The sequence below is a fragment of the Moschus berezovskii genome, chromosome 4, assembly GCF_049115385.1.
Source record: "Moschus berezovskii isolate FMDL1 chromosome 4, NW_MosBer_1.0, whole genome shotgun sequence".
Classification (NCBI taxonomy): Eukaryota; Metazoa; Chordata; class Mammalia; order Artiodactyla; family Moschidae; genus Moschus; species Moschus berezovskii.
The window spans coordinates 124,487,815-124,511,975 of record NC_142463.1 but is presented as its reverse complement, the minus strand read 5'-3'; the positions used below and the strand labels follow the sequence as shown (position 1 = coordinate 124,511,975).

At 34.3% G+C, this 24,161-nt stretch overlaps 1 protein-coding gene across 6 annotated transcripts in view; it reads right to left on the bottom strand.

The window, feature by feature from the left end:
• DCAF6 (DDB1 and CUL4 associated factor 6) overlaps window positions 1–24,161 on the bottom strand; it is a 177,992-nt gene that overhangs the window by 45,937 nt on the left and 107,894 nt on the right. For 4 of the 6 annotated variants that reach the window (XM_055403951.2, XM_055403952.2, XM_055403953.2 and 1 more), the window contains 4 exons: window positions 19,612–19,671; window positions 6,373–6,490; window positions 1,537–1,652; window positions 2–85 (listed from right to left, as the gene is read on the bottom strand). In XM_055403951.2, coding sequence (XP_055259926.1) covers window positions 2–85; window positions 1,537–1,652; window positions 6,373–6,490; window positions 19,612–19,671 — 378 coding nt within the window. The remainder of the gene's footprint in view (window position 1; window positions 86–1,536; window positions 1,653–6,372; window positions 6,491–19,611; window positions 19,672–24,161) is intronic. The other 2 variants (XM_055403955.2, XM_055403956.2) reach the window with 1 other exon arrangement.

The window sequence follows — 24,161 nt, the reverse complement described above, 5'->3', positions numbered from 1 at the left end:
CCTGTATCTATATGGTTTTGAACTGTGCTTTCTGCAGATGTACCTTCCTGAAGTGTCACATCCTCTGATGATTCTTCAGGAGTTTCTGGGAATTAAACCAAATTATCATTAAATCCTAACTTTCTTTTTTAAGAAAAATAAACACCAATTTAATTACTATTCTAGGTTTCCTATACATAAGCAGTTCTTACCCGTTTTAGGGTCACAGAAACTTCTGACACTCAGATAAGAGCTCCCCCAGAGCACTATGTTTGCACCCACAAAACTGTAAAACACTATCAGGAACAGATGTGTGTATTTGCTATTCGTTTATCAGTTCTGCCCACTGCCTCCTCCCAAAGTCTATGCATGGACCTTCATGAACTCTATGTGAAGAATCCTGCTTGAGATTATTCCTCCCAACTGACACTCCTCAATTTTGATTTTATTTTCCCCTAAATGTCAAAGAATATAAACTTAAAAACTGAGTATTTTTCTTCCTTTTGTCATATACTTGGTCTAATTTGAAACTATCATGAGCAAAGAGTAAAGTTAGCCTCACCAGAAATTCTATTTGGCTACTGAAAATATTTATTTCTAGGATTTAATTCTAAAGACCTATGAAGGATCAGGGTTTTTTGTTCCTAACTGGACATTTGCTTGCTAGATAGTCATCTTATATGTATTTAATTCTTGTAAGCGCTGTTACACTGAAGCATGTATTCATTTAATGAAAAACAATTCATGAATTCGTTTATCAAATATGTACTGAAAATCTACTGTGTTCTAAGGCTGTGCTGCTGCTGCTGCTAAGTCACTTCAGTCGTGTCCGACTCTGTGCGACCCCATAGATGGCAGCCCACCAGGCTCCCCCATCCCTGGGATTCTCCAGGCAAGAACACTGGAGTGGGTTGCCATTTCCTTCTCCAATGCGTGAAAGTGAAAAGTGAAAGTGAAGTCGCTCAGTCGTGTCTGACTCTTAGCGAACCCATGGACTGCAGCCTACCAGGCTCCTCCGCCCATGGGATTTTCCAGGCAAGAATACTGGAGTGGGGTGCCATTGCCTTCTCCTTCTAAGGCTATACTAACCCCTAAATTTCATATGATGATCACATAAAAATATTCCAGGAAAGGGTTCTAAAAACATTCTCCAAATGGAGAATTCACTCATAACCTGTTTAGATTTTATTCTTTTTTCTTTCCCTCCATAAACAACCTATATTCTTTGAAAATAGTCAAGACAGATACTCTGGATTTCACTGCTAGGTATATGGTAACGATAACTCAAACCAACTTTTATATCTAATGTATTGTCAGTATGATGACCATCTATCCTGGTCACTGTACCCACAGAGGGGAACTACGCTTCCCTGTTGATGCCTCATCTTAAATGCTTAAGGTCCCTATCCTTTGCATTTGCTATTGATAATTCATCAACAGCAGTAAGTGGACTACTGAGGCAAAAGTTAAAAAGCAAAACTGTAGCACTGATGCATCAGAAAACTAGGCGAACAAACATGCAACAGTGGGTTTCGTCAGGACAAAATATCTCCTTACTTGCTTCACTCTCTCCTTCTGGTGGTCGCTCTGGGCTCTGTGGGACCAAGGATTCTTCCTGATCCTCAGATTTGCAGTGGCTCCCATTTCCTCTGGAACTTGAGGCAGTACTGCTCCTACAATTAAGACAAGCTATTTCACCAAGAAGTTAATAAATGTCAACTTTTAGGATAATTTTTGTAATTTACAACTAGAGGAGCTGATCAAAAAAATTCAGGATACAAATAAAACACAAGATTTATATTAGCAGTACTTGCAAAATATCACTTAAAGAAATCAAGGTGATTATTCTAATCCACTTTTAATATTAAAGAGACATTTAAAAATATAAATTCTTCACTGACTGATGCTCCTACGATCTGGTATATATTTTTACAAGTCTCTCCATTGAATTTTAACTTAATTACATAATCTCTCTTCTTGTCCTCACTACAGATGTTACACCATATTAAAATTCTTACTGATTTTACAAACTTTGATCATACATCCTTTTAGACTTTGTTGTTCTAGGCTACTTTTAAATTGATACTTGAAAAGAGGCCTGGAAGTTTCTTTGGTCTTTGAATTGTCCTTTGTAGATGACTGCCAGTTCTAGATTGCTGTTCAAATATGGCAAGTGATTGACACCATAGTTTTGTAGAAGGAGAGAACGATGTTTTCTATTTTAGTTTTAATATCTACCTGATGATAACCATAATTCTGTTATAATTTTTGGCTAGAGCAGAACACCATACCAAGTTAAATAATTTTCAATGAACATTCTGTGACAAATCATGACATATATGTAAGAAGGGGATTGAGTGGAAAGAAAACAGAAGAAAATGTATAACAATCTTATTAAGGTTAAAATTAAATTCAGAAAAATGGAACAGTTTCTTAAATTTAGTAAAGATGTGAACAAGAAAAAACTGAACAGCTACAACTTAAAAAAACATTAATCATAGACAAATAGCAGTGACTCAATAAACAATGCAAATTATCATGGAATGTTTGCCAAAATTTTACAAAAGCTTTTTTTTGGCTAATTATGGAAGTCAATTTTTTTTTTAAATGGCATCCATATATTAATATATTTTTAAGAAAAATACATATCTATATGGGTATATACACAGAGGAAAATATCAGAAAGAATATTTATCAGAAAGATGACACCAATGTTAACTGTCATCTCAGTTGGGTTATTGTAATTTTTTTTTCAACTTTTCTTTAGATTATTTCTTTTGCAATGGACATGTATTTCTTTTTAACCAAAAAGTAACGTATAGTAATTCTGATAAAGATAAGCCAATGTGATATATCTTCTTTTTTTCCCCATTGAGAAAGCTATGATGCAGCCTTAAATAGAATGCTCAGTGTAGAAGTTATGATAGGGCACTGATATAGGAATACAAAGCTATTAGTGGAAAAGACAAGTAATCAAGTAAATACATTTAGCATGTGTGAATATGGTATTTTAAAATCATAGATAAATGACTAACTAGATCGTTCAATAAAACGTACTGGGATAAAGGAAAAGCCATGTGGAAAAATTGAGCTATAAGCCCTACATCATACTTTATGGTAAAATAAACTATAAAAAGATTAAATATATTTTTGATATAAAAGTACAGAACTATAAAAGGAAATCAAGAAGAAATCTTCCCCTAATTCTGAGAAGGAAAAGCATTAATTAGCTCACAGACTGAAACCATAAAGTGAAACTTACGGTTTAAGCAAACTTAAAGACAGACAATAAACTGAGGAAAATATCTGCAACAAATGAAAGACAAATGATACTATCCTCACTTGATTCTATACAGCTCTCATAAGTCAGCAAGAAAAACACAAACACCACAGTAAAAACTGGGCAAAGGATCTGAAAGGCAATTTATGAAAGATGACAACCGTAGCTAACAATTATTTAAAGCCTATCGTGTGCCACTCAATGAGCTAAGTGCTATGTACTTTTTCTGCATGGTCTCATTAAATATTCCCAATAAACCCTGAGGAAGGTTTATTAAATATCCCCACTTTCAGATGAAAAAACTGGTATTTACAGAGCTCCAACAGCTAGTCAGGTTCAGAGTCCCAACTACTTGTCTGTGTGCTCTATTGCCTTCCTGTCATCAAAGAAACTAAAATAAAAGCAAGACACCATACTGGCATAGATGAAAAAGACTGCAGTTTTAAAATCTTTTTTACAATGAATAAGGAATATTTTTATAACCAGAAAAAAAGGCTAACTACTTTCTTGATAAAGAAATAAGAAACTAGTGAATAAGAAAATATAATTCATAGTTAGTTTTCAAAGAAGAAAATGTACCATTCAAAAGAAGAGTGGGACTAAAGATGTTTGGTTAAAATATGCTCAGATGAAATTCTTGATAAGAAATCAGTCCCTTCTGTAGAGAAACATGAGAAAAGACTTAAGAATAAATGATAATCTTTTGTGGTCTTAAATTATATACTAAGGAAAAGAGCCATGGATATCATGATTTTTAAAAGCTGAGGTCAAACAGTAGAGATCATAAAGAAATTCTATTGACCATGCCTTCAAATATACATCTAGAATCCAATCTCTTCTTACTACCTCCACTGCTCCCATCCTGGTCCAAGACACCACCTTAGCCTAGCGTGCTGCAGTCCAAGGGGTCGCAAAGAGCCGGACACAACTAAGCGACTGAACACCTCTCACCTTGCTTACTGCCAAAGCCTTTTGCCTTTTAACTGGTCTTTCTGTTTCTACCAAAGGCCTATTCTCTACACAGCAGCCAGAGATATCCTTTTTCCTTTTAAGACCCTTCTCACTTCCCTGGCTGACCTTATCTATTACTACTCTCTCCTTTGGTCCTCCACTCTAGCTACACTGTTTATTTTTTTTCAAGATCTTTGAACATACTAAGACTGCTCCTGCTTCAGTGCCATTGTACTGGCTTTCTCTCTGCATAGAATGCTCTGCCCTCAGATATGCATAGCTCACTCCTCCTTACCCATTAACTGCCCAAATGTCAAAATGATGCCTACCCTTTCCCGGGGTTTTCCAATCATCTTTACCTGGTCTATTTTCTTCCATAGCACTTCAGTTCAGTTCAGTTCAGTCGCGTCCAACTCTTTGCGACCCCATGAATCACAGCACGCCAGGCCTCCCTGTCCATCACCAACTCCCGGAGTTCACTCAAACTCATGTCCATCGAGTCGGTGATGCCATCCAGCCATCTCATTCTCTGTCGTCCCCTTCTCCTCCCACCCCCAATCCCTCCCAGCATCAGAGTCTTTTCCAGTGAGTTGATGGGCTTTTGCTATACAATTCATTTATTTCTTATGTTTATTGTCTGCCTCCCATACCTAGAGAGTAAGCTCAAACAAAGCAGGGATTTTTTTGGTCTATGTTTTTCATCGGTGTATTCCCAAAGTCTAGAGCAGTCTTTGAAACACAGAAGGTATTCAACAATAATATATGAAAATCTATTTAATCAAAGATTTTAATATAAAAAAACACAGAAACACAAATGGAAACCTGTGAATTAAAATAAATATTATCATATATCAACATATAATTAATTATATATTAATAAACAATATATAACTATATTATATATCATTTATATACAACATATTATATATTATACTAACATATAATATATAATAATGTACAATTTAATATATCAATTATCTAGAATAATTAATATACTGGTTATTAAATGATTAACATAACCACCATATATTAATCACATATAATTATATTAATATATAATTAATTATATTAAGAAACACTATATTGCCTATATATTAATTTATACAATAACAGTAATAAATTTAAATACAATGTTTTGGATGCTGTCTCTCATGATAAAGACAACGAGACAGTGGCAAAGAATTTAGGAAGTTCACCTAGCTAATTTTTAAAATATCATATTTAACTAGATTAATGAGCAATAAATATAATCAGAAATGCCATCAAAAAGAATCTATACAACCACTGACATTCAAACTCACTAGTAATAAACTAAATAAAAATTATTAAAAAATCAAATACGTAAGTTACAAATAAATGAATATACTGATACTGAATACTGGCCTGGAGACAGCAAAACATATACTTTCATATGCTGTTGGGAGAAATGTAATGACAGACGATCCTTTTGAAAATAATTTTTCAATATCTTTTAATCTAGATACAGTTTTATTTCTGGAAAAAGTACCCCAAATCAATCACCTTAAAAGTAGACAAAAAGTTTGTAAACAAAGATATTCATAGTCTTATTTGGTAAAAATAAGTAACTTCACTGCCTAACTAAAAGGAAATGGATAAGTAAAACTATGGTACATCCTTTTGATGGATTCTATTAGCTGACAAAATAATATTTATGAAAACTAAGTAGTAATATGGGAATATTTACTATAAAGTTAACTCAAATAAATGTAGGGGAGAATTAAATATATTCAGTATCATTAAAATAATGTCAAGCCAAAAATACATATGTATATATACACAAACATACATCTTTTCCATTGGACCAAGCCTGCAAAAAGCTCCAAAATGTTAGGCTTATTAATTTTTGCACTATTAGTATACTGGTGATTGATCATCTTTTGCATTTTCTATCAGAAAAATATCCCAGGACCAGCAATATCAGTATCACCTGGGAAGTTTTTAGAAATGCGAATTCTCTGACTCCACCTCAAACTCTGAGTGGGGTCTAGTAATCTGTGTTTCAAGAAGCTCTCCAAGTGATCCAGAAGCACGCTAAAGTTTGAGAACCAAGATATTATTGCAAACAAGGATGAACTGTTAAAAACAGTATCTAATACAATCCTACACAACGGCTAAGAATCTTTACAAAAATGTTAACTTACCATTCATCTGTAAAGTTCAGTTTTATTGTGCTTGTAGTTGTTCCTTCTGTGCTGTAGTGCAAACTTAAAACTGGTTCACCTGTCCCTGGTTTGGGGCTCAGCTTTTCATTATTGTTATCTGAAAATTGTGTTTAAAACATTTGAAAAAAGTCTCTGAAATCAATAAAAAGATGACATTTCCTAAAATTTCTAAAACTTAAATTAGGCTGTCCTTGTCATAACTCTTTCTCACATCTGTTATGGTTCTCACTTAAAAGTTCAAAAGCAAGTGTTATAGAAATACTCTATATTTCAAAGTGGCATTAAATCAAATTCTAGCTTTGCAACATGACTCCCTTTGATTCAGATGAAAACCACACACATTTGAGAACCATATTTAGTTGTTAGGGAATCAAAGAACATTAACATGAAATGACATACTTTATAAACTGGTATTTTTATTTAATGGAATTCTCAGGACTTTTTTTCTTCGGTTGCTAGAGCGTTAAGAATAATTATCATTGGCTCCTTCAGAAATTCTGAGAAGTAAGATGCAAGGGCTCCAAAAGAAGCTGCTTAGTAAAAACTTTGCTGCAATTAACTGCTATCAAATTCTTTCTGTTCTTTCAAATTCACAGACTTACAATCTAGGGAGGGATTACAGCCTGTACTCTATTGGGAAGGAGTGGGGAGAAAAATTTAGTTATTTTCTAAAACTCTTCTCCCCTCCTGACTAATCTTGAAAGAAATTTGTTTTCTAAATTATGGGGAGGCAACTCCATCTTAAGAGTCCATAGATGATACTCATAAAATATGTCTATCTCAACATATAAAATCTTTATAAAATGGTAAATAAAAATTAAGAAACTCAGAAATTAATACAAATCACTTTAAAGTCACCTCTTTCCTCCTCTCCAAAAGGGAGTACTCAGATATTCAAAGCCAAATTTGAACAGGGCTTTATAAATTTTTCATTTTATGAATAATAACAGCTTGGGGGGACATGAAAATGTATAGAGAATAAAAACTGCTATATAACCAAACATGTAATATTTCTGCCAGTTCCTTGCAGAAAGAAAACTCATCTGTAACATAACTATTTTCTGGATACTATTTCAAGCACTTGATATAGTACCTGATGGTATTAACAAGAAGCTTTCTGTCATGAAAACAGTATCAACATAAGCAGTAACAACTTAATGAAATCAAAATTACTCAAGATTTTTGGTTATTGGGCCCATTTTTTACTGCAATAAAGAACTTTTATCTTTCTGCATTCCTTTTGAACATGCTAGAGCACTTACTACAAGAGAATCTGACAGCAACTCTGCTCTAGCTTTTATCCTGTGGGAGGACAATTAACAGGACTTAAGAATACAGAATAGCAGCAGAAAGGAAAAAGGATTCTCTCCAAGAGAGGAGAAGCCAAGCTGATAAAGTTCAGGAGCATCAACTCTTCCGTCTTCACCTCTAACTCATGTGACATCCTCTCCTACAATACTAACTGCTTTCTCAAAGTAAAGGCTTGAACCAGTTATAAAGCCGGCCTACCAAACGGTATCCATTCTGTTTCTGTACTTCTGTCGACTATGTCCTTGATATAAACAGCTGCTGAGAAAAAAACTAACCACCCATTACAACTTTCAAAGATACGATAATTTAGTGTTTTAGAGGAGTTGTTTTACCAAATGGCTCTCTTACAAAATAACCAAATTAACCTATCTTGAGCTTATGTAAAATTACCAAGAACAGGACTTTTTTTAGGTCCGCATTATGAGGCTTGCAGGATCTTAGTTCCCTGACCAGGGACTAAACTTGCACTCTTGGCAGTGAAAGCCAGAGTGCTAACCAGTGGACAACCAGGGATTTTCAAATGGCACTTTTAAAGCATCTGTCCCATCCTTGACAACCTTTAAAATATTTGCTGTTAGTCATTTGTCCACATAGCTTTCCCTTATTCTTTAGTTATGCTGCTGAAATTTCCATTACACTAATGCCAAAACCACAGCCATTGTTAAGATATGGAATTGGTGATGACAGCCAAAAGGCTGAATGATAAGGTTAAGAGGTAGAGTTGGGGCTATTTTTTTCTTTATCTCTCAAACATTTTATAAACCGCTTTGCTATTACTTTTCTTTTAAAGTAAAGAAGGAATAGGGGGAAAAAAGCAGGTTTGAGAGAACTGGAGAAGTGAATTTCTTAGGCCTACTTTGGTTAACAGGAGCTTAAGTTTTAAGAAGATGTTTAACATCACAACACTGTAAATTCAACTATGCTACAATACAAAATTTTTTTTAAAAAGAAGCCATTTACTGATTCATGTTGATGTTTGGTAGAAATCGATGCAATACCATAAAGAAATTATCCTTCAATTAAAAAAAGCTTAAAAAAAGAAGCCATGTAAATGCTTTATCAAAACTACCTTTTTGAGTAAAATGAGAAGCAGCTATAGATATTTGCATACTATGACTAAAGAAATATAGTAGACAAAGAGCTAGCTGTTGAGAGGTCAAAATGGTGTGGAAAATATCTACCAACCTCCAAGACCACCTTCAACCTCCAAAAGCAAGACACATCCTTAAGATATCAGTGTGAATTAATACTTTCTTCTGAGGTTACCTATTACCAAGTTATTATTTAATCTCTCTGGAATATAACCCACACATTATAAAAATTCATGCAAAGGACAGCAGTACTCATTTAATTTACAAAATGACTATAGTTGACAGAATTTGTTCATTTAAACTGTCAATGAAGTCATCAGCCTGGAGTAAAATGGGCCCATCATTATACCTCTGTTAGTTACAAATACTTCAGACCACCCCCTGCCCCCATCTAGTTCTCTCTTTGTAGCATTAAATATAAATAACATCTCAGGCAGGCACTGCACAAAACAGAACCTGGTTTCTTCAACTGAAGCACTGATGCAAGTATATATCTGAAATTAAAAATTTTATTTCCTAGCCTTGTTCATTCTACTCTTCTTCATTTAATACTCCTCTTCTTGATTGTATACAACCTATCAGATTGAATTTTCTCAGAAATGAAGATAAATTAATAAACAAATAGTTTCTAATAAAGTGCATATTTTAAGCTAAAAAGGTCTATAAAAATCCAAAGAACCAAGAAATTAAATTTATTTTATTAGTAACTTATTTGAAAAAATACTTGTAACCATTTTAATTTTCAATAACTTGCTCTGTGTGTGAGAATCTGGATCAGCAAATACATCCTAAAAACTGCATTATTCAAATGCTTACTTAGAAATACATTACTGAAATATTTTGCTTAAAAAGTAGAGATTTTAATTTAGGAGGAGTCTTAGAGTTGAGAACTGAATCAAACCCAATGACTACAAAGAAGGCACCATCGTAACAGTAACTAAATTTGTTGAACATTACTATGTCCCAGGATATGTATAACCTTTGTAGCACATACTTTTATCTCCATGTTATAGATGATGACACTGATAATAATGTGGTAGATTCTTTTTCTCTAAGTTACTTTCTATATGAAGTTCTTACTATACTATCTTGGAAATAATCTGAATATTAAGTAGAAAATAAGATTCCTTCAACACATATTTTAATTAAGAAATATCAATTGTCAGTATTATTTCTCAGAAATTATATATAATTCATATCAGCAACTTAGACAAAGTTCTGGTAATGCAAACTGTCACTCTGGCATCAGACTACTGGAAAACTACACTGTATCTTTTCCAGGGCACTAAGAGATTAAACTGTCAATAAAATTGTGGTACACTCAGCACAAGGACAGTGTGAGGGGAAAAAATCACTTTAAATCTGTTCAGCCCTGCTAAGGTGGCCATACATACTGCTTTGAGTTCAACTATTAAGAAAAACAGATGATGTTAGTAGCTTAGAGTGATCTCTATCCAAGCAAACTACCACCCATTCAAACATATGCTTCAGAAACACAGTCGTAACAACATAAAAATCAAGACAATATACTGTAAAAGACTTCATTCTTTGGAGTTAGAAGTGAATAGTCAGTAACATGAGATTCTGGAAAGCAAATTTAAAATAAAAGATCCTTTCCAGAAAGAGCCCTTTTCAGATTAATGCACTGGCTCAGAAAAAAAATTTATAGAATGGGCTGGAATATAATTTGAAAGGAACTTCTTTGACCTTTACTTAATTAGGTAGCTTCCAAGCCTTTCACTGTAATAACCACAAATAAACTTTTGTTGTTGTTGTTTAACACACATGTTTTCAAATCATTCAGTCTGTACATTTTGACTATGAAATAATCATTTGTGGCTCTAAAAAAAAAATGCTCAAAGTAGATAACAAAATAAGCTATCTTGGTAACTAGGTTTGTATATCATCTAAATATTGTTTGGTCTTTTAGCTAGGATGTCCCTGGCAGACCTATCCTATGTATAAATTTAAACAAAGTTATCAAAATGATGATAATTAAGTAGAATATCGCCACAATAATTAGTTCAGAACCACTATGCCCAACATTTTCTCTGCTGCTAAGTCACTATTCTAACTGTACAATCATCCATTAATCATGTATAGTAGCTAAGTTGTGGATCATGTAGACATAATCTATTCTTTGCCTCAGGGATTTTCTATTACACAAAGAACTTGTCAATAGTTTCCCTTTTGTTATGTCCAATGTTTAAAATAAAAATCAATTTACAAGGAAACAGAATGTATGATGAACTCCTCTGAAAAAATATTAACACATCAATAATGAAGCTCAACTTTCTCCACAAATTTAGCACCCCCAACTTGCCTGGCATACATAGAAAAGGCAAACATCTCAAGTATAATTTCTAGGCCAAGGTAAAACTTCCATTTTCATATGTCAGGAACCTATAACTTTTCTGCATAACTCAAGACTACTGGATATCCAAGTCATCCCATCATTTGTATAAGGAGGCATATTCTGATTCAAAGTGGAGAAATTGTTTCTAGGAGTAGCTTCTACACAGAGAACTCCTATCCACAACACAGATGATTGTGAGTCAAGGCTCTTATTTTGAAACTCAATGCTCTCACTAGGGTCATCTGACTTTATACAGAAATGAACTACTTTATGAGAGCCAAAAACAAAGTACAACTTTAAAACTAATATTTACTAGGAAATCTCTCCTAAATAATCTTTTGGAAATAACATTCTAGTCAAATTTTACTTCTGACAATCAAAATCCACCTGTGTATCAACAACAAGCATTTTAATCCAATACACTCTTCTCGTGACATAACACAAAAAAGTGAATTAAACTTAAAACATGGGGTTGGGATACATATAGAATCAGACTGTGCCTGGTTCCATTTTCCCTCTGTATTTAAAACTTATGGATTGAAATACAGTTGTCGTTTTATCTCTGTGACACAGGCTTTCTTTCCCTGTACTCCAGAACTGTTAGTCTTATACCCCTCTGTTCATAAAAGTCTTCTATTCCTATTTCACTTTCAGTTTTGAGGGAGAACAGATAGAAAATAAGTAAAAATGCATACCCCATGTGGCACATAAACCCTACCAAAATTCTCATCCAGTGTTTTTCTTTTCATGACTCTTTCCTCAGCTATATTCTAATTTTTAAAAAATCAAATCTGTCAGTCTGATTGATCAGATTACTTAGCATGGTAAAATGTGACTTCCAGATGAAAATGAAAATGAACAGCTTAGAAGAACTCTCTCTATAACCACTTTTCCCTCCAGCTACCATTCTTCTTGCTTATCATTTTGAAGTATTTTCTTCTCATCTCCACTTTTTCTCCTAAGTCTGCCCTACATCAATCCAGTGAAACTGCTCTCACTAATGAGACTGACCGCCTCTGAACTTACTAATCTAGTGGGAGAATTTGTAGAACTCATCTACACTTCACCTCTCAGCAGCAAGCAGACAACTCTCTTGTATTTGAAAATTCTCTTCTCCTGGTCTCATGCTCTATAATGCTTTCCCTATTACCTCTCAGTGTGGTTGTCGCTTCTCCATCCCCTTTATCAGCTCTCCTCCAGCAAAACATTTAATTCTGGAATTTTTTCTGATTTTTTTTTCAGATGTTTTAGACTTCTCACGTTTTACTTTCATCCTAGATGATTTCACCTACTTTTTTTTATCATCTACATGCAATATACTTCAATGATCATCTACATGCATAAAATTCTCTCATTTACTTCTCCAGCTCTGCCATCTTTGCTAAACTCCATAACCATACAATCAATTGCCCAACAGATTTTTCTACTTTGATGCCTCACACAGATTAGTCAAATTAAGCATATTCAGAACTAAGCTTGTGATCTCCACCTCCTTCTATACATCATCTTTCATATATTCTTCCTTTTCCAGGGTTACCTATTTTAGGAAGTAGACGCTCATTTAATTATACTCAGTCAAAACTTGGGAGTTATCCTTGGAGCGCTAGAAATGTTACCTGATCTCTATTATTATCTTGCCCAAACCATCACAAATAAATGTATAATCTAATTCAAAAACATTGCATTTACTGTATAAAAGCAGGTTTAAGACACACCCTCACCCTTCTCCCTCCAAATAGGTTTTCACTGCTAAACCATCCCCCAAATAGAAATTCTGAAGTTGTTACTGCAGTTTATACTCTGGCTGCTGCTGCTGCTAAGTCACTTCAGTCGTGTCCGACTCTGTGCGACCCCATAGACGGCAGCCCACCAGGCTTCCCCATCCCTGGGATTCTCCAGGCAAGAACGCTGGAGTGGGTTGCCATTTCCTTCTCCAATGCATCCAAGTGAAAAGTGACGTGAAGTCGCTCAGTCGTGTCCGACTCTTAGCGACCCCATGGACTGCAGCCTACCAGGCTCCTCCGTCCATGGGATTCTCCAGGCAAGAGTACTGGAGTGGGGTGCCACTGCCTTCCCCATTATCCTCTGGACTCCTCTTCAATTATTTGCCTCAGTCATCAAATCCTGTATACTCTACCTTCTAAATATTTCTTGACTCTCTTCACATTTCCGCCTTATTTCTATCATCAGGTCAAAATCCTTATTGGAGATAAGAATCTTAAGGAGACCCTCCTAAGTGATTTAGTCTCTAGTCAATTCTTCATATTCTATTCAGAACAAACGAGATCAGGCCATATGAACTATTTTTAATTCTTCACCAACTTCCTATTGCTCTTAAAATCTAAAACCCTAAAAAGTTCAAAAGGTCCTTCTCAATATGGACTCTACCCATCTCTTGAAGCCAAAGCACACCCCAGTCATACTGGGATTCTTCTAGTGATTCTAATGTGATTTTCTCAGAGCCTCTGCACATGCTATTAATATCCATTATCCCCTTTACTCCTTCTCCTTGACCTAACTTACTCATATAATCATCTTTCAGATTGCAACTAAAATGCCTTATCCTCAGGAATATCTTATTTGAGTCTGTACCAGAAGAAACAAAAACTCACTCATATGTTCCCCACTAAACCTTGTTTCCTCTTTTAAAACTCTGATGACACTTGTATTTATTTTTTACATCATCTGTCTTTATTGTTAGATGAGGCAAAGGGTAGTGGTTATGATCACAGACACTGGAACCAGACTGCTTGGATTTGAACCACATTCCTTAACACAGACACACAATGTGTGACTTCAGACAAGTTTCTTAACCTCTCTTTACCTCAGTTTCCTTATCTGAAAATGCTATATAAGACTGTGATGAGGATTGCTCAAAGTAATGTTTGACACACACAAAAAATGCAATATAAGTGTCTATGTTATTATTATGGTTAATAAATCTATTATTATTATTAATATTATTATTAATTAACTCTATGTTCCAAGCACAGGGAGCATTAGCTTTATTATTCGTGCATCCTGGTGCCAGGTCTAGTATTTGCCACAAGATAACAAGCATTTAATATGAGTTGAATTAATGAAACATACGCAGATATGACTCTACTACTTATTTCACTTGTCTTTACATATCTCTTGGAGTCTTGGCTTCTTCATCAGTAAAATGAGGATCTTATCACCTCATTAAACTGCAACAAATGGGATAATAGATAAAAAATTCTTAACACAGTGCCAGTTACATACTTCAAACTCAATGAGAGCTATTTTTATCATAGATAATTCTGAATTAGAAAACAATTTAACTAAAAATGTAGACATTGACTTGTGTAGCAAGAGGTGGAACAAGTGAGCACAAGCAAATGAACTATCTCATCTCCTTTTCCCCAACTTCCAAAAAATGAAATATATCACTAATTGTTAGAATCTAAACTAGGAGTTGGGGAAAAGGAGATGACCTACTTCATTCAAAGCAACTAAGTGATAACTAGTTCTAGAGAATACAAAAAGAAAAAAAAAAAACTAAATGAAATATGATTTCACTTTTTTCTTCTAGAATTTAAATACAGTATACACAGATATTTTCCAGTGTGAATATTGAACTTAATTTCCCAACTAATACAGCAGATTTCAATCATTAGATATTTAACAAAAACTAAACTTGTCAAAGTACATTTAATGTCATTTAAAATATCACTTGATGTAATATTGTCAAAATGACATTATTAAAATAAACTTTCAACTTGGTGACAGTATATAATCTTAAGGGAATAATACTTAACACAAGACACATTCAGTTTTTCCATTCCCAGTCTACCCTAGTAGTATTAGTAAAATCTGTTTTACTGGTTTCTGACCATCCGCAAATCTCTTTCTGTAAGTAAACATTTCATTAATGTCAAAAGAAGTCTGCTTATTAAAATAATGGATAATTAGTATTTATGTTTCTAATGTCCCAAATTAGCATTTTTATTTCTTTAAATCTAGAAGAGAAAATGAGCGTCTGACAGATGCATAATTGCCTACAGGTGTGAATGAAATTATCAACTTCCACTTAATGATTATCACTGTAATGACTATAAAGCAACTTACTATAGTCATGGCCATAATTTAAAACTCAGGCAAAATTATTTCCTTATACCCTTTCAAAAATTAAATGTTAAGATTATACGTTTCTTTTGTTATTGTTGTTACTGTTACTAAAAGAAGGGGGAATTTCTGGCCTAAATATTTTTAACAGGAAAAATTTGCTAGTTTTATTAAAAGGCAAGAGCAGTACATGTCAGAAGAGGCTTTTTCCCCATATAGTAAGCATAAAAGAGAGATAAATAAAAGGAAAATCAAAACTATTCATTAGAATATATTATTCAAACTAAATGCATGACAAATATAACTGTGCTTATTTAAATAGTTTCTACAGAAGGGTTGTCAATGTGTGTACACACAGCTGTAAATTTTAGAACAAAGTACTTTACAACAGGAGAAAAACAACAAACATGCTGTACACTTATTTCTTTAAAAAATATTTTAATAAAACAACAACTATTGAGGCAACCAGGTAGCTGCATTTATGGTCTTAAGGTTTAAACTAAATATATTAGACTAAGCTTTTTTAAAAAATTCAAAATAAATACATGAAAACACTGATTGGAATCAATCATTCAATAATGTATATATAATTAGTGAAAGAAAATAAATCTTTGCAGTGAAACATGTCAATTACTATTAAAAATTTTTTATTAGTAACATTCTTATCCTGGTAATCCCTAAATCAAAATAAAGAAAATCTATGAACTCTATGGGAAATTAAATTAAGCAACATGTAAAAGCACCTGGACATCTGGAAGATGAACATTGTCAGGTAAGTATAAAACTGAATTATCAATTAAAAAATGTAATAGTGTCTGTTTAAAAGTAAGAAAAAAGAAATTTAAAATATGCTTAAGATAATCATTATATTTTCAGGAAAAAATTTATTTAATGTACTACTTTTCCCATTCTACAAGGTAAAATGGAGAACATGTGTCTCGTCAAAGATTCCAATAGCTTATCTGAGGACTTCAATTATTCCCGATATAGACTCTTCTACAGACTCTTCACTTTGTAAACACACTCAAGTTTTGAAATTATAACTCCCTCCCAGACATTACCTTTTCTCTGTCTTTTCATTTGTAATGAAAAGCTTGCTGAGAGTCATCTACATAACATTGTCTCCACTTAAAAAAAAAAATCTTTCTCCTCTAACCACTACTATCGGGCTTCTGCCTCCACAAAATAACTGCGGTGCCAAAGCACTGCCAAATTCAAGAAAATTTCTCTCCTTTTCATATCTGACAGCCTTACGTCACAATGCACTTACTGACCAGTTCCTCCCTGAACATGACTTTCCCCGTCACTCTGGATACAGCACTCTTTCCACCCTTTTTCTGTCTCCTCTGCTTACTGTCTGTAGTGTAGACTTTCCTCTTTCCATCTGATCCACTCTCACCATTGCAACTGTTATCTGTAAGTTGACAATACCTATTTTTATCTCCACCTCAGACTTCTCTGGTGACTTCCACAAACTATGATATTTCTCCACCTGATGTCCAAAGGTAATTCAGACTAAACGTATCAAGAAAATCTCATCTTTTTTCCCCTGTCTAACTAGCAGTTTCTCCTGAAATCCGTATCTTAGTTGACAGTATTACTATCTATTGCCCCATCGAGACACCTGGGTATCATTCTCTCTTTTTTAAAAACTAATCTTTCTCAAAGTCCCATCAATTCTAGCTCTTAAATATTAAAACCAAAAACAAAACCTGTCCATTCTTCTCATTTCCAATTTCTATACTTTAGATCCAATTACTCATTCACTCATCTCTCACTTCCGTTCCGTTCCGTCGCTCAGTCGTGTCCGACTCTATGCGACCCTGTGGACTGTAGCCTACCAGGCTTCTCCATCCATGGGATTCTCCAGGCAAGAATACTGGAGTGGGTTACCGTTTCCTTCTCCAGGGGATCTTTCCGACCCAGGGATCGAACCCGGGTCTCCCGCATTGGAGGCAGACACTTTAACCTCTGAGCCACCAGGGAAGCCCCATCTCTCACTTGACCTACTGCAATAGGTCATGTGACCTTTTACATGGTTTTGCTATTTTCAGTGTTACTCCCTTCCAATCAACCATCTATAAAGCTGCCAAAATGATCCAACACATAAATCTGGTCATGTTTCTCCCAAGCTAGAATAATTTCTAGGGCATCTCACTGCTTAGACAATTGTTTATTCACTCATTCAACAAATATCTACTGTTTAATGAAAACAGATACGGTGTTAGGCATTGAATATACTATAGTGAATGAAAACGTTCAGAGAATACAGAGAAAGACAGGTATTAAACAATTCCTTAAATAAAGGTATGATTATGAACTCTGACAAATGTGATGGAGGATAGCAGGTCACAAAGATAAAGAGAGGAACACTGCTTTGGATTAGAACGTCACACTACTTTTGGAAAAGCAGTATCTAAGTGAGTTTTGATGAGTAGAAGTTGCTGCAGACATTTTGGTAGACAATAACATTCACAAGAGATTTAAGAGGGAAATGAGCTTAGAGTGTTAGAAAAACTGAAAGAAGGCCGAATTGTCAAGAGCTGAGTGAGTGAGAGAAAGGGCCAGGTGTGTAAGGCTCTGCAAGCCAAGGCAAGGATTTAGATTGCCTTAAGGGCAAACAGTTTAAAAGTTTTAGGCAAGTGAATAACAATATGCTTAGATTTACATTTTTACAAGTTTCCTCTGCCTGGATATAAGAGAACAGATGCAGCCTGACAGGATGTGAGGAGACCAGTTAAAAGGTTACTGTATTAGTCCAGGTGAGAAAGACAGCAGTGAGGAGTTTCAGTTCACTTTCATAGTAGACGTTATCTCTAGGTGATAAAACCCTGTAATGTAGAAGTCCCCAGTACATTAAAAGATGTACTGCTGAACAAAAAGGCATGCAAAACCTCAGGACTTAATTCATTTGGATATGCTGTCATTTTAACATTTCTGCTCAGAGAACTTCTTACCAAGTTACATTGATGATGGTCTATCATCATCCAACTTCTGACAAGCCTACTCAATATCTGACCTTTTATATAACATCTCCACTCATAACTAAAAGGCACATATGCTTTACATGGACCCCAAAATACTCCTGATTTCTGCCCCTGAACTAGCTTACCCTAGTAAATGGAATCATTTACCTGGGCATTAATGGCAAAAATCTGGGAGCTATCCTTTATTCTCATTTCTGTCATATGTCATAACATATAAATATTAATTACAACATAAATATAATATTCAACATAATTCTATGGAAATTTTTCTGTAAGATTAAATAAAATATGAATTTGGCTACAAACTCTTCAGTAGTATTTACATTCTTATAGCCTTACCAAAAAAAGATTATTTGACTAGAGAGCAGTTCTAAACAGTAGTACAATATATTATATATAATAATTGTGTTTTACACTTTAATCATTCTTTACTGTTAATACCTCTACAATAAATGTATAAAGATAAAGCACGCGTAATTTCTTAGTTCTCAAATTCACTTATGAATTCATTCATTCTCAAGAACAGAAAAATCTATAGCAAATATTTGCCTTCTCAGGTCTATAAAGAATAATTTAAGATCAGATGTACAGAAGGAGTTTTCTAATTTGTTTCAAAATTAGTTTCTGAATAATTCTCCAAGAAGACAGTTAAAATTAGATCTATTTCACACTAAATAAGTACTTCAGCAGTATTTCATTTCCCCAATGACAAATGAGTCACCCTACATATGTAAACTTTTAGCCAACTAAAGCTTACGGCTTTAGGGCTAAGTTACTTTAACATTTTTGAAAAATATTTGTAAAATCTACTTCATCAACCTCTGCTCAAGGCTCCAAAGGGGACTGTATACCTCTCCTACTTCAGAAGGCAAGTGGAAGTGGAAGTTATTTTCCCTTCTAATTGGTGACTTTGGAGCTTATCTCTGCATTGATAATCGTATTTCTTAAAGTTAAAGCTACCAAGAGTTCAAGCATGAAACAAGTGAGACATAAAACCAAGTATTACGACAGCAATGTAGTAATACAGAACATTTTTATGCTCAAATAACTTTTTCAAAAATAGCCACTAGGTAATATGCTAACTTCACACACACAGTTCTACAGACAATTTTATGACAGCTAGAATTTGTAAAAAGGAATCTTTTTTATATACATATAATACTGTTATAGGAAGAGATTTCAAAGAAATTAGCTTACACAGAAAATAATTTGTACAGGCCAAGGAGGCCCTTTGGGCATAATACCACCTAAGATAATTTAGCCCACAAAACACTGACTATTAGACCATAATCATAATGAAATGCTATGAAAAAGTGAGAGAGCTTGGTTTAGGCATTGCAATAAAACTATGGATGGATGGGCATAGCGCATCTCCTGTTCCACGCACCCTGTTGCTCGTCAAGTGACATGGATCCAAGCTGTTTGTTAACCACAGAAGAAGGAGAATCTGAAACAAAAATGAGATTTTAACTTAAAAGTAAGCAGTGAAAACTGCACAGCAATGTCATGATCATCTCTAAGCTTAAGAAACACATGAATAATGGTGGGGAATAGAAGTAAGTACTGTGGTGTATTTCCCAAGCAGTGAGTAAGCAAGGCCATGTGCTTAAGATATGTTATTCCAGGCAAGCATTTAGCAACTTTGAGAATGAGTTGAGAAAATGTTCTACTTCCATGCATATACTTTTTATCAAATTCATTTAGCACAGGCACAAGGTGCAAGGTCGATAAAATAGAAACAGAGTATCTCCCTCACCAAAAGAAAGACTCCTTGTCTTTCTCAAACCCTCTTTCCAGCTCCTTGCTGCTGCTGCTGCTAAGTCACTTCAGTCGTGTCCGACTCTGTGTGACCCCATAGACGGAAGCCCACGAGGCTCCCCCGTCCCTGGGATTCTCCAGGCAAGAACACTGGAGTGGGTTGCCATTTCCTTCTCCATTCCAGCTCCTTAAGATGGCTTTATTTTGGATTGGAGGATTCAAAGCATGAAATGAGATGCTCACTACACTTAGCTAGATGTAATCTTGAGTTGAAAAAGGAACTCAAAGACATAAGACAAGGAAAATGGTTTATGAGAAATATTTAATGAAGTAATTACCATAACAGAAACATAGTAACTTTTAAAAACTCTATGGTATGCGGTGAATATTAAAACTGTACTGTGAAGCCTTTGGTTTCTTTAGATGCCTGGTGAGAAAAGGAAAAGAAAGGCAATGAAAAGGCTTACACTTTGGGCTTCATGCTTTCTACCCTGGCTTCAAACACAATGTTTTATTTTTACCCTTTGGATACACTGCATTTCTATGTAAAAGGATTTGTTTTATAAATAAATGGGTTCTACTGTTTGAAAAACACTCGTATAAAGTAAGGCAGCATGATGAAATGGAAAAAGAACCAGTCTAGAATTAGTCAGTGTTGATTCCAACTTTGGTTTTGACAATAAATTAGTTGTGTGACACAGGACAAGTCACAATATTTCTAGGTCTAACATTCTCCTTTCTTCCTGTCATTCTAGAGATCTGGTAACTAAGAAAGGCATGAGGGAACAGAAGAAAGTGGCTATTATGACTGGATTGGGTTCCAGAGTCCTAGAAGAGCTACAGGAAAAGAGAAAGTGTGGATAGCAAGCTTACATATCTCTCCACTAAACGTAAGAATAACTCCTAGTTTCGAACAGCCTATGCTCCAGTTCTTAGCAAATGTTGTTCATAAAAACTCTGCACTTTTGACTGATCAGTAGCTGTCTATAATGACACATTATTCTCCCAATGGTAAGTATTTTGATTTATGAGTGACCCTAAATCAATAGCTAAGTTTTCTAGTATATCCTTGATTCTTGGCAGTTTTATACCACTTGACTGCTTGTACACTTAACACGCTGAATCCCGCTACCAGGACTACTTATATCAATTTCAAATTGTCTTCCTTATGAGGTAACCAGTTTGGTCATAAATTTTTATACTACTAGATTTTCACAAAGCATGATCATTATTTAAATAATAGTATTCTTATCACTGCTTCATTAGAATATTCAGCTCAACAAATCTGTTGCTGTTGTTTAGTCACTAAAGTTGTGTCCAACTCTTCTGTGATCCCATGGACTGTAGTCCACCAGGCTCCTCTGTCCATGGGATTTCCCAGGCAAGAATAGTGGAGTGGGTTGCCATTTCCTTCTCCAGGGGATCTTCCCGACCCAGGGATCAAACCCACATCTCCTGCAATGGCAGGCATTCTTTACCTCTGAGCCACCAGGGAAGCACCAACAAATCTGTACTAAACAAAAAAGAAAATGGAATGATGGTAACTTAACTGGTTCCCTAATTTAGTCATGCTTTACTTTCTTTTATAAGACTTCTCAAATATCACTTTCTGAGTTAGATACAATATTCCTGTTTATGTTCTTTCTGAAGAGCAGATGAGTCTATCTTTGCAAAAAAAAAAATTATATTCTTTAAGAAAAACAAAACAACGTGAGTCAGTGAAATAAATATTGGAAAATCTTCCTAGAAAGCCTCTTATGAAATATTTTTTATCTCTTTGGATCCATTACACATTCCATTATACTCTTAAGAACCTGAGAACAATTTTCCATGCAATCTTTTTTCAACTATTTAATTTTTTTCACAAATATTATGGAATGCACAAATCTTATGAAATAAAGTGCATCTTATGCAAGTTTTTAAATAAAACACATTGAGAAAGGATCTACAATGCTGTCATCTCAAAGAATTGTGTATTTTCAAACTCTTGAAGTATTTAATTAATGATGCTTAGGTTAAAGCAGAAAGATAACGTTAAACTAAAAGGTCTTCCTTCTTGGTTTTACAGTCTGTCAAGATATTATATATATCTGGGAAATAATCTTTCCTCACATGTTGAAGACCAGTTTTTAAGAAGAAATCCTTCTTGATCATTGCTTCCATTCTATTTTTAATTTTGGGTACTATGCAATTGTTTTTGAAAGGATTACTTTCCTGCTACATAAACATTTGAAGTAAAATGTTTCTATATCACTAGATATTCATAAATATAATACCTATAACTTCTAATTTACAGAAATACTTCCAAATATTAATATAATAATCATCAGAATATCTAATATTTTTAAAAAATAATTATTAATTCAATGCTGATTGCTTCACTGTTTGCATACTCTACTCCAACTCTCTGTGAAATATCTTCTAGAAAGCACCATCACAAAATAAAAATTGACTATATGGTCCCATGATAATTGATTACAAAATGCAGTACAGTTGGTCAGCTTATTGCCAGTCTCTTAAATTATTATTATTTTTAAAGTAGAGATAAACTTTAAGCAAAAGCTCCTTCAGTCTAAGCCAAGGTGTCTCATGCCTAATTACTATATATCTCCAAACATTTCGTGTTGTAGTTTTGAGAAAATTCTTTAGCCCCTTGACATTCAAACTTTCTTAACTGTAGAAAAAAAGAAAGAACTATAATTTAAATAACAAAGACTCTAGTCAGACTCCCTGGGTTCAAATCTGGCTTTTCTACTCAGTAATAGTGTAATCATGGGCAAGTTATTTAACGTCTATAAGTCTCAGTTTCTCCATCTGTAGAATGGGGATAATTATATCTTCCACATACTCTTCTTGTGAGGACTTAATGAGATAATCTATGTAAACTACTTCAATAGCACATAGGAAAGGGTCAACTAATGTTATTACTTGCTTGTTTTTCTCAAACATAGTGTTGAATGAAAAATAATAATTAAAAGAAAAAGAAAAGAAAAATGATGATAGGAAGCTGTTCTGAAAAACATGGAGCATAGTCCCACGTTTAAAGTTCTAAGCAACCCATCACTGTGTTACTTAGGACCCTATCATTATAAGTTATTAAAAAGTACTTGCAGAACTAAGTCAACATCACATCTGATTTACTAAATGCTCATGTTATAAACACTAAAATCCTGGGTCAAATGCATCCACTTGAGAAGTGCTACCTGTAACTGACATCATGGACACTGTGGGGAAATGAATGTTGTACAGAAGATTGTTTTCACAGGACTGGGTAAATGCTGATTTTTTCCAATATGGCTCAGTTTTGAAAAGCCCTTTAAAATATTCACCAATGTTTTATACCCTTTACGGGTATAAAAATTACTTTTTTCTTTTCCAATTGGCAAAACCGTGCCATAAAGTGAAAAAACAGTTCCTACCTGACACCCTCTCTAGGCTGGCTCCATGCTCCAGTGGGGCTCTGTGGTGGTTGGGCCAGTACCAGCAGACTCCACAGGGTGTTGTCACTCTGAGCAGGAGCCAGCAACCCATGACTTCAGGGGACCTGAAATGGAAAAAAAAGTTGGGTTTAAAATCAGCCATATGCTGAATGCCTCTGCCACAGCTGTTTATGGCATTCATCTGAAAAACATACATACAGCTCATTCAAAACCCTGAATACTATCAACCTTTCATGGTCATAATATGAGGGTATCTTTAGGTATTAACAGTAAGTTAAAGCTACTATAATTAAGATAGTCCAATATTATGTGTACTTTTCTATGTAGGAGTATAAAAACTTTATACAGTATTCTCCATCCCATCCTTATGCCATACTAACTAAATAAATCAATAATTGGGAAACTGAGGCATAAAGTAGCCAAATGACCTGCCCAAGGTCATTTTTCATAAGGCCAGGAATAAGAACTCAGCCAGTCTAACACCCAGACAAGTGATCTGATGAAAGTAAATTCATCTCTTTATGATTAAAAAAAAAAATCACTGGAAGATTAGAAATGAGTTGTGATGTATTTCCTACAAGTCTAAAAAAGTGCATTTTTTTAAAAACTAAAAATGTGAATATTTTATAGAAATATATACTAATTTTGAAAACTAGAAATTAGCTATGAATAATTATCATTTACAGGTGTCAAAAATTGTTTTAGAGCAGTGGTGTTTGAATTGTATTTCTGAGAGTAG